Source organism: Cyprinus carpio, chromosome B1 (assembly GCF_018340385.1).
Source record: "Cyprinus carpio isolate SPL01 chromosome B1, ASM1834038v1, whole genome shotgun sequence".
Classification (NCBI taxonomy): domain Eukaryota; kingdom Metazoa; phylum Chordata; class Actinopteri; order Cypriniformes; family Cyprinidae; genus Cyprinus; species Cyprinus carpio.
In genome coordinates, this window is record NC_056597.1 from 3,758,922 (window position 1) to 3,771,314 (window position 12,393).

Below are 12,393 nucleotides of genomic sequence, written 5' to 3' on the forward strand. Positions count from 1 at the left end.
CAGTGAGGTCGCAAAGCTGAATTGAATTTCCATTCCAAGTTAAATTTAACAATTTATTTAAAAACATTTTGAAAAAGTTTTGGAAAATGTAAACAAAAGTAACTAATTTTGTAAAAAAAAAAAAAAAAAAACTGCATATATTAGGCAATATAGAAATCCTTGCCAGGACATGTCCTGGGAAAATGGCACATTTGGTCACCCTAACATACTTTTTAAACATTTTCAAAACATGCTGGATCCCAAACTTGTGGAGCAAGTTATTTTAGTATCACTGATATACTACTGTGGTGTTTGTCAATATTTTTTATTAGATTTTATTTTTATATTTTCTGTTTTCATTTAAATGTTAAAGTTTTAGTAATTTTGTAGTACCTGTTTGTCATTTTATTATTTTTAAATATGTCCATAATTTTTTATTTTATTTTAAGTTTTAGTTTTTTAGTTTGAGTTATTTTAGTACATCAACTTATAAATAAAAGAAACTGAGAAGTGTTGCCTTGGAACCTAGCTAAAAATAAAATAAGTTTTTCCTTTCTCTTTCTCTGTTACAAGCTGTTTGTGAATAGATAAGATCCCTAAAGTTGCAAATACTTAAATCTCAAATCCAAAGAGATATTCTTTATAAAAGTAAAGACTCGTCCAAGCCCTCCTAAAACACCTTGTTTAAACATGCCCCACATTTCTACGTCACTGTATGGGACGATTTGCATAACGCCGCCTAAATGTTTACGCAAAGAATGAAGGTGTAACTTTGATTCTTGCTGTAGTATTGCTGCTGCCGCTGCCATGTCGTGGAGATGCTGTGTTTGGTTACGAAAGCAAAAATACTTTGTCTGGCCTTCCAAAAAATGCCACAACTTGAAATCAGTGGTTAAGTTGTATTTACAACACTGTTCCAGAACAGTTCAAACCAAATAATCATGTGTGTGCAATGCATTTAACAGAGGACTGTTTCCTGAACCTACAATGCCTACTGTTCTGACTCACAATCTGTAAGTATGTTTTCATATTTAAAGAATTTGCCACTGATGATTCAACGCGAGTTTTGAGCAGTGTAGAGTAGCGCTTGTTGTTTGTCATTTCTCCGATCACAAATGCAGACATGGTTTTATGTTTATGCGGCATGATGCAGTCATTATAATCATTATAATCAGTAATTACAAACTACAAACTACAAGAGCGAGGTGAGCCGCCTGGCCGGGTGGTGCAGTGACAACAATCTCTCGCTGAACGTGGAGAAGACGAAGGAGATTGTTGTTGATTTCAGGAGAGTGCACACTCAACATTCTCCTCTGACCATCAACGGTGCGACTGTGGTGAGAGTGAGCAGCACCAAGTTCCTGGGTGTGCACATCACAGAGGACCTCTCCTGGATTCGGTCTATTCAGCCAATCACAATGCACTGGATAGCTGGCCAATCAGAGCACACCTCGCTTTTCAGAACAATGAGCTTTGTAAAAATCGACACGTTTCAGAAAGGTGGGGCATAGAGTAGAGAAACAATAATGTACAGTATGTGGAAAATAATGTGTTTTTGAACCTTAAACCACATAAACACATTTCGTTACACCAAATACACAAAATAATTGTTATTTTTTAGAGACGTCATATGTCCCCTTTAACTGAGGTAAAAATATTAATAGATGTTTAGTTTTGAACTGGTATATACGCCAGTCTCCCTACATGTTGTTAAATCAATGTTTTGATTTAATAAGCAATGGAGAATATGACACAGTCATTGAATAGATACTGAACAATAAAAACTGATCCTGAATAAAAATGAATAAAGACAGCTAGAGTAGTGCAGAGAGATTTGACCCTCACCCCCGAGAGATTGAGGTTTGGGCCCAGAGAGCGGATGACATCTTCAGTGAGGTCAGACTGTTCAGCATCCCACACAAAGCCAATGGTGACGATCTCTGGGCAGTTCATCAGCACACGGCGGATTTTGATACTCTGCCCACAGTTACTCTGCAATGCACAGATCAAATTACACTGAGCAAAATTTCAAACAAAGGCGTACTGATGCAGCATATAATAATAATACTGTTTTCTTGTATAGTGCCTATCAAGGCTGGAAGAAAGTGCATATAGAAAAAAAGCATGAACAGAGGTTAATTACAGTAATTAAGTCAAATTGAAACACAATGTGATGAAAATAATGGGTAGAGCACTAGGGGTGCGGTTATGATTTACATAAACAATGTTTTTTTTATCCATTTCTCTTCTGAAGATTATCTGTGCAATCTGTGCAATCTAAAATAAACAATATAAGAAGCCTCTACTGAATTATATTTTACATTTGACAACTGTCAGCCTGTGAAGAAGCAAGAGCTACATATAGAACTCATCATAGAACTTATTTAGGACTATTAATAAAGAAGTATTAATACAATGTCTATAAACATTAATTTAAGGTATGTTTTTTTATTTGACCTTCTTTGGTTTGGTTTCACAGGTTATAAGCTACGCTCTAAAGTTATCAGACCTGACAAGTAGCTTACAGGTCAAATGGTAATAAACAACATTATTACTATTTTCAATTAAAAAAAAATAAGGCAGCAAACTCAAATATGTCAGAATCTGATTTACATGCAACTAAAAGAAATTAAAATTAAAGAAAAGCTGATATACAGGGCAGTTGCGGAGATCTCCAATGGTGTTGGCTGCCTGCAGCAGTTCACCAAACATGTCTGAACGCAGTCTGTCTGTCTTCTCCAAGATTCGCTCCACTTGTTGACTGACAAAAGAGCAAAGAGAACAAAGAGGATAATTTGTTTCTAGGTAGTAGACATTCTGTTCCGCCAACCTCTATTCCACTTTGTTAAAACTAAACTGTAATCCTTCAATGTAAACAGTTCTGTTTTCTGTGTAGCTTTCAGACACTATCTCTGTCAGAATTTCACTTCTGTCCTCCTGTCCAAAGAATGCATGTCGGATGGTTAAAATGGGTCAGTTGGATTCTCACACTGACACTATTCATAAAAGCATACACAATATTACTTAAGAGTAGATTATCACTTACAGTAGATTATTTCACTCACCATAGGGCCGTGGAGGACACATAGTGCACAAGCTCAGTGAAGGGAAGAGGGTCTGATGATGCTCCACAACTACGACAAACAAACTACAGAGAGAAAGAAACTTCTGTGAGGGTGAAGCAAGGTCTAACCATACCAACAAAAAATGCAGAAATCATTTGTAATTTGTAATGGATGTCTCAAAGACTAACACAGAAAACACTGAGAATAAACTGTTATTTCAAGTAAGTTTTAGTGAAAATGGAAAAAGAAGAGAAAACAGCATCATAGTACCTGCTCATAGAGAGTCATGGCAAACTTCTGGTGGGTGATGCACGATTTGGAAGTACACATTTCTGTGGCTGAATCAGAAACCAGGTGCAGGTGTATCCTTTCTAAAATGTTCTCCTGTCTCCCATAGTTTACAAAACAGATGGAAAAAGAAAACAAAAAGGAAACAGTGATCAGTGATAAATCAGACTCTATTGACACAGTTATTCTTAGTGCTAGCCTCAAACTTCTTCATGTTATTTTTAAAAGATCATTGTTATTATTAGAGACATCAACCTATCACAAAGTAGGTCAAACAACACAAAACAGCTACTTAAAATAAAGCACATTAATGGCACCAAACAGATTAAAATTATTCAAAGCAAAGAAAGAAATAGTGAACAATTTTATTTGATTGCTCATAAAATTGAGCAAATTGACAGTGCATTTAATAAACATATTTTACAACACTGTTACCATAAGAAATAGGTAATAAGGACAATATATGTGTATATATATATATATATATATATATATATATATATATATATATATATATGTATATATATATATATATATATATATATATATATGTATATATATATATATATATATATATATATATATATGTATATATATATATATACATTCTAATTAGAACTAATTAGCTTTTCAAGATTTTTTACCACACAAGTGTCAAGCTACAAAGGCCTTAAATAGATAGTTCATCAGAAATGTGAATTCTGTCATCATTTACTTACCCCCACGTTATTCTAGACCTGTATATTTTTTTTCTTTCAAACTTTTAAAATATCTTATTTTGTGTCCCACAGAAGAATGTCAATAAAGGTATGATATATGATAGTGAGTAAATAATGACATCATTTTCATTTTTTGCTGAACTATATTTGATTCTGTTGTGCAGCTTTTACTATAAAATGCAAACATTTAGGCAGTGCCCAGACACTGCAGAGCTCATGAAATCTGGCTTGGACCACTGCACAGTGCACACATAACTGTTTGTGATGGTCACAAGTGAACGTCATCTGGACCCTGATCAAATGAGATCAGCTGACACAGTGATGATGTATAAACCACTTTAACCTTTCCACTTTAACTTCCCAGAGGTGCATTCAACTTAAAGCACTGCCATATAACTCCAGTTTTAATAAAAGCTTACTGGCCTTAGAAACCAGACACTGCCATTAGCCTTAAATAAGGTCTAGACTTCAGTAGTCTCTTTTGCACCACAGATCAACAAAAAAGTATAAAGAGATTTTATATGTAAATTCTACATTTACATACACAATATGCATATACATGAGGTCAAACATACAAAACACTCTGCTGCATCATCCATAAGGCCCAGCTGGAAGCGCTGCTCATCTTTAAAGGTCTCAGCCAGAGCATGACGCAGGGTATCTGATGGCAGAGCCCGCTCTCGACTCTGCTGGAACTGACAGAAGATGCTCTATGAAAAGAAACAATGCAATAATCCTCACATACAAACTCAGCACTGCAGTATACACAATTCAAAAATGCAACATAAGGTTCCTTGAGAAACTCTGTTGTAAAATATATGATTATGAATGTGTGTGCCATGTTAACTTTGGCTGTGTCTCAGAACCCAGTAAGCCCAGACTCACAGTTTGTTTACTGTCTACAAGAACTAAGATAATATATGTATAATAACCATAAGTAAAAAACGTTAAAAAAAAAAGAAATAATAAATATGTAATACACACCAATATTGGGTGAAAATTATATATTTTCAATATATAGTGCTATTACATTCTATGCTTTTTAGTACTGAATTGAATATATTATTTCTTATATTCATCATTTTGAATTAAAAAATAAATAAATCATAAAGTTTGTCATAAAGCAGTATGTAATAGTTTTATCCATAAAGAACATTTGCTATGTTGTCTGAAATGTTTGTTGAAAATAAGATCAAGTCACCAAGAAATCAAAATGGACAATTATTTTTATTATTTTTTTAATTCATGTGTCCTTATAATCTGACGTGCATACAAGGGCTAGTCAATAATCTAGCAATGTGTCACTCACATGAGATCACAGCAATTAGCAAATGACAACACTCCAATCATCTAATCAGTTCTAGATGGACAAAATCTATGAGAAGTGGTTTCACTTGGACATACATTACATTAGGAAAGAAAAAGATCACATTTTATATTGCATGCAAACTTACTATAAATTTGCCATTCACAATTTGAAATAATTTTCATATCATAAGCATGGAAATTCAAACAATAAAGCTTACTAGGTTTTGAGACATTTGAACCTTCATGTGTGTACCTTTAAAGCACAGAAAATACAGGAATCACCCAAGCAGAAATGGCCAGAGAGCTGTCGTAGGCTCCTCCTGAAGATGTCAAGCTGCCAAAGAACCTAAAAGAAACAGTTCTTTAGTTTGCATAAATTCAGCCTGCCATAGTGTAGCATGTTGAATCATTTACTATACATTTACTATATGTGCAGTAGGTTTCAAGGATGCTAAAAGTTCTTCATGGTACCATAGAAGCCAATAAAGAACCATTATTTTTTTAGCAAGTTCCCACCATTTCTTATAAGATCTGTGAGTATTTGCAACTTTGACTTGCATTAGCATTACACAGAATATTTCACATTCACTATATGTGAAATCCCACACCTGCACGTTTTCAATGTTTACCACTCACCTGCACAGCACTGTTGAGGAAGCAGCTGTTCTGGCCTGGCTCATTAAGAAGACCTTTGGTCAAAGCGAGAGAGATCATACTGCCTGGCTGGTAAGACTTGCCCAGCCCCGTCCCACTCCAAGCACCTGTACCAGCCATGTTCCCTCCAGGCTTTTTAAATAGTTTGACCCATGCCATGAGGTTGGAGCCTGGCCCTCTCCAGCAAACAACCAGAGTCAATTACTGAAGCAACTTGAGGTTGAGACATCTGTTTTAGGCAACATTAGTTCTCAGCAGTCCCTGTACCTGACAGAGAAGACCAACTTCACAGTGCCCTACAAAAATTGCCAAATACACTGCACTGGATTTTTTTTTCGATGTGCAGGATTTGACAGCACACCATCTGAATATAAGGAACCATTCAAAACAGTAGCTCTTTATTAAGTGTGAACATGTGACTTTTAGCCACAAGTTGCGGCAAGTTGCTTCATCAGTCCAGCAGTTACTATAACAATGATCACACTCTGTCTCCTCAGTATGTGTGGATTCATCTGCATCCAGGCACACTGGCAATACGAGGATGGATGCAGAAAGAAGAACAAATCCATTACTCTCCTCAGCATTTCCAGCAAAGTCAATGGAGGTCACTGAAGGGGGACATTCATAAAGGCTCCTCAGGACAGGCACTGAAGTAGAACACTGGCTGACAAAGGAAGGCCTACCGAGAGGGAGAGACACACAGAGAAGGGTTGGGGGTGTAGCAGGTGAGCAATATGAAGAGACAAAATCAATGTTGTTAAATAGAAAGCTACATCTAGGTACTACAGCCATTTTGTACACAGAACTATTACATAAATTCTGATGCTATTTGCAATTAGGAGCTACATATTCTTCTGTACACAAGGTTTAGAGATAATCTTCATGAGAGGGTGGTTTGTTCTTTTAAAACTCTTTGCCACAACACAGTTACCTGAATTCTCAATTGGGCATAAAATGACTATAAAATTTGGGCATTCTGTTTTGAATTCAAAACCTCAATTGTGCAATCCCATTCATGTTTTTGTTAAATCTGTTTAAAACTCATTGACAGTGACAGGTTTTCAGTCCTCATAAATTATGTGTAGATGTATTTGCATTGCTTTGATCATTCTCTAAAGATTCCATCTTTTTGAATGCCACAGTTGGTACAATGCCTGCTCTATTGGCCATTACCTTTAGTGAGTATGAAAACAATAGGCAAACAAAGACATTTTAGGTAATTTAGAAAGCCCAGCCAGGACACATCCAGAAAAATGGATATACAGTCACTCTGTCTGTAGATCAATAGTTCATAAAATAGATGCTGACTGCCTGGACTTTTTACTGGTTGAGCTCAGAAAGAAAATCGAGGCAGGACCAAACATTTCATTAGACGTTATCTCTGGCATTCACCTCAGTGTTGAGAGGCACAATGACAACGGCAAGATAAAACATCAAAACAGCTACTCTAATGGTCTTTGGTCAGCAATGTTTAAGACAGTACAATCTAAAAAACATGACAGCTAAAAAAAAAAAAAAAATCTGAAAAATGTAAGCTGCTACTTTAATAGAAGTACATGAAACAAACTTAGTGACTGTTTATAGTCTGTTTAATTGAGCTCTTTTTTGTGTAGTTGACTTTTATCCATTGTCCAAAAAACAGTGGGTACAGAAAGTATTCAGGCCCCTTAAATTTTTCACTCTTTGTTATATTGTAGCCATTTGCTAAAATCATTTAAGTTCATTTTTTTTTCCTCATTAATGTACACACAGCACCCCATATTAACAGAAAAACACAGAATTGTTGACATTTTTGCACATTTTATTAAAAAAGAAAAACTGAAATATCACATGGTCCTAAGTATTCAGACTCTTTGCTCAGTATTTAGTAGAAGCACCCTTTTGATCTAATACAGCCATGAGTCTTTTTGGGAAAGATGCAACAAGTTTTTCACACCTGGATTTGGGGATCCTCTGCCATTCCTCCTTGCAGATCCTCTCCAGTTCTGTCAGGTTGGATGGTAAACGTTGGTGGACAGCCATTTTCAGGTCTCTCCAGAGATGCTGAATTGGGTTTAAGTCAGGGCTCTGGCTGGGCCATTCAAGAACAGTCACGGAGTTGTTGTGAAGCCACTCCTTCGTTATTTTAGCTCTGTGCTTAGGGTCATTGTCTTGTTGGAAGGTGAACCTTCGGCCCAGTCTGAGGTCCTGAGCACTCTGGAGAAGGTTTTCGTCCAGGATATCCCTGTACTTGCCCGCATTTCATCTTTCCCTCGATTGCAACCAGTCGTCCTGTCCCTGCAGCTGAAAAACACCCCCACAGCATGATGCTGCCACCACCATGCTTCACTGTTGGGACTGCATTGGACAGGTGATGAGCAGTGCCTGGTTTTCTCCACACATACCGCTTAGAATTAAGGCCAAAAAGTTCTATCTTGGTCTCATCAGACCAGAGAATCTTATTTCTCTGTTTTTTAGCAAACTCCATGTGGGCTTTCATGTGTCTTGCACTGAGGAGAGGCTTCCATCGGGCCACTCTGCCATAAAGCCCCAACTGGTGGAGGGCTGCAGTGATGGTTGACTTTCTACAACTTTCTCCCATCTCCCGACTGCGTCTCTGGAGCTCAGCCACAGTGATCTTTGGGTTCTTCTTTACCTCTAAGGGTTCTGGTCGTCCCAAACGTCTTCCATTTAAGGATTATGGAGGTCACTGTGCTCTTAGGAACCTTAAGTGCAGCAGAAATTTTTTATAACCTTGGCCAGATCTGTGCCTTGCCACAATTCTGTCTCTGAGCTCTTCAGGCAGTTCCTTTGACCTCATGATTCTCATTTGCTCTGACATGCACTGTGAGCTGTAAGGTCTTATATAGACAGGTGTGTGGCTTTTCTAATCAAGTCCAATCAGTATAATCAAACACAGCTGGACTCAAATGAAGGTGTAGAACCATCTCAAGGATGATCAAAAGAAATGGACGGCACCTGAGTTAAATATATGAGTGCCACAGCAAAGGGTCTGAATACTTAGGACCATGTGATATTTCAGTTTTTCTTTTTTAATAAATGTGCAAAAATGTCAACAAATCTGTGTTTTTCTGTCAATATGGGGTGCTGTGTGTACATTAATGAGGAAAAAAATTAACTTAAATGATTTAGCAAATGGCTGCAATATAACAAAGAGTGAAAACTTTAAGGGGGTCTGAATACTTTCCGTACCCACTGTATACAGTATATATATATGATAAACCATAACACATTATCTTTTTTACCATTTTTACTGCATCCATGGATCAAAAATGAAAATGTTTCTGAAAACTGCCCAAGTGAAAAATGGCTTATTCCTTATTTAACATTCTTCTTTTATTATGCCAAAAAGAACTGACTGGACAATGCAACCACTCCAGTTAATGAGTTTTCTTTATGTAAAAATCACTTTTAAAAAAATGCATATCTATCATTCTACTGAGTTTAAATGAAAGTATTAGATTTTATGTATAGATTAACTAAAACAAATCTCAACAAATATGTTAAATGAGCAATATATACAAACAGTTGTACAAGCAAGTCGCATAGATCCTGTTCAACATATTCAAAGTAGAAGGTACAAATACTTTTGTGGTGTATTTGCAACACAAAATCACTTTTTCAATGACCTATGTGAAAAGTTCTGATTTGTTTTCTTTCGAGAAACTGTTAAATGGAACATTAACTTTTGAGGACACTGAAATGGAAAAAAGAATTAAAGATCAAATTAATCAGCTACATTGATCAGCTACAAAGATCAAATTAATCAGCTACATTGAACTTACTGTACTGATATAATCTCTTATGAATTTGAATTAGAATTCAAAAGAGAATATCTCTTTTGAATAAAGAGAGAATAGCTCTCTTTAATCTCCAATCTTAAAATCAAGTTACTTTACTGATGCAATGTACTGTAATGTACTGATGTTACTTAATAAATAAATATTTGTTTTGTAATATTTTATATTCAAATTATTTTATTTTAATATTTTATTACTCATGTATCTATTTAAAAATGTTAAGCCACAAGCATTTTCCTTGTCATAAAATGTATGATAACATTAACATGGCAACAAACAACAGTTAAGTGAAAAGAAAATGTATGAGCTTGCATTGAGATATAATTTTTGTTTCTATGCAACTGGAATATTACAAAAAAATCTAGCAACTATCTCTAATCTTGTGTTTTTAGTAATCATCTCTCATTTGCAGTATCACATTTCTAGACATAGGAATGCACTTCTTGTACTTTAACACCTCTGAAACTCATTAAATATTAATGATAGATGCTTGACATCTATTCGAAAAAAAAATTATAGTAATAACATGTCTGTTCACATGGTATTTATGTTGTTATTTGATATAATTACAGTCTAGTATTGCAGCTAGCTTTTTGAGAAGTTTAGCTGTGTCATGATGTCTGAGACTAATGACTATGTAAGGATTTCTGACTGGTGTTCAATGCTAAGGGGCCATCCTCTACCCGGAGCCTCTGTGGCCAGGGTCAGGATGAATGTAGAACTTGTTGCCGCAGTGTCGCAGTATATTACTGTAAATGCTGGACCATTGCCATGGCTACCGCATGAAGATGATGGGCTGTAGGCAGCTGCAGCACTGATGCTGAATTCCTGCCTCTTCATACTAAAAATCCAGACGTTCTAATAGTATGAAATTAAATTTACGACAAAACATTGAAGGGGTTCCTAAAGAATTTGCGTGGTTCTCACAAGCACTTGAATAATTACACTAGAGAATATGATGCTGTGGAGTTTACCAGTGTAAATACTATAGAAAGTATACATTATTAAATTGCTATGCAGCTGTTCATCACGGAAAACAGTGCTTACTAGAACAATAACTGTTTGTGGTATTGTTATTTTTATGCCTTTTTAAAACGAACAGTTAAATAACAGTGACAGAACTGTCAAAAAATATTAACACAAAGATTTGGGTGCCTAGCTATATGTGCTCATTTGTCATTAAAATGTCACTTACTTTGCGTATAGCCTTTGAAAACTGTTTGTTCGTGTTTTAAGTATTTATGAAACAGAATCCATTGTTATGTTGTCGTGTAACAGTGTCTGCATAACATGACATGATAAACAAAAGCAAAAATGCGCTCAGCATGCCGTTACACCTGTTTCTGCGCATGCGCATCAGGTGACCTGCTCTATGCCGCATTTTTTGGGCATTAGAGCGCGCCTATGATGCCCAGAAATGCTATCCATGTAAGCAGCTAGCTAGGTTTTGAGACATAATCATTAATAAACAAGAACAGCTTACCTACACGTGTCCAGTATATTGGTACTCAAATCCTTCGTTTAGAAGCGTATTTATCCACGTCTGTACATAAGAAGCTGAGTTCGTTATGCACGTCCAGCTCAAGTTACTTGCTGTCGGAATCCTTCATTGCTCAGCGTGACATAAAGCGCAGTAAATCCATATGGTCAAAGATCCTCTTACAGGCCTAAACATAATAACACCGCAGCGCTGTGTCCATGTTCATGCATTCCTGCTCCTCCACACTCATCAGCATGAGGGTTTATCCGTTCAGGTCCTGAGCTGGAGATTATTCTGATGGATGTGGAGTTAGACGCGCTGACTCCGCCCCTCGTATACCGCTACTGTAGCGACGCTACACTATTTACTGTCATTCCGCAGGAATAACCCGCTTGTAACCCAAGCGCTTGTACAGTGCTGGGCTGGCCATTGCACTGCTTGACGTGTCAGATTAAGAAGAAAAAAAATCATGTTTTAGCATGATTATGTCATAACATTGTTATTATATTACAATAACTGAAATTTGGTGCGACAGATGAGATTCGATAGGCCACTCCAAGACTTAAAACAGTATGACCTTTGGGATATGAACAAATACTTGTGCAACAATAAACCAATTCTACACGGAAGTGGGGCAAAACAGCCTATGCTCAAACCATGTGACTCAAAGGTGATGAAACATGTTGTTTTGTTTGAGCGACTGCTGAAATATATTATTTTTATTGATTCATATATATATATATATATATATATATATATATATATATATATATAAATATATATATTTTTTTTTTTTTTTTTACATATGTGACCCTTGACCACAAAAGCAGTCATAAGGGTCAATTAAAAAAAAACATCACATCATCTGAAAGCTGAATAAATAAGATTTCCATTGATGTATGGTTTGTTAGAATAGGGCAATATTTGGCCAAGATACAACTATTTGAAAATCTGGTATCTGTGGGTGCCAAAAAAATCAAAATATTGAGAAAATCCCCTTTAAAGTTGTCCAAATGAAGTTCTTAGCATTGCATATTGCAAATCAAAAATCATTTTTTATATATTTACAGTAGGAAATTTACAAAATATCTTCATGGAAC

General features: G+C 36.0%; 1 protein-coding gene across 3 annotated transcripts in view; it reads right to left on the reverse strand.

The window, feature by feature from the left end:
* usp53b (ubiquitin specific peptidase 53b) overlaps positions 1-11,772 on the reverse strand; it is a 45,718-nt gene extending 33,946 nt beyond the window's left edge. The window contains exons 1-8 of one of the 3 annotated variants that reach the window (XM_042716279.1): positions 11,301-11,772; positions 5,996-6,692; positions 5,613-5,705; positions 4,627-4,761; positions 3,315-3,428; positions 3,045-3,127; positions 2,635-2,740; positions 1,825-1,971 (exon numbers count right to left, since the gene is read on the reverse strand). In XM_042716279.1, the coding sequence (XP_042572213.1) occupies positions 1,825-1,971; positions 2,635-2,740; positions 3,045-3,127; positions 3,315-3,428; positions 4,627-4,761; positions 5,613-5,705; positions 5,996-6,172 (855 nt within the window). In that variant the 5' untranslated portion in view covers positions 6,173-6,692; positions 11,301-11,772. Of the gene's footprint in view, positions 1-1,824; positions 1,972-2,634; positions 2,741-3,044; positions 3,128-3,314; positions 3,433-4,626; positions 4,762-5,612; positions 5,706-5,995; positions 6,693-11,296 lie in introns of those variants that run through there. The other 2 variants (XM_042716278.1, XM_042716280.1) reach the window with 2 other exon arrangements.
* Positions 11,773-12,393: the final 621 nt, after the last annotated feature.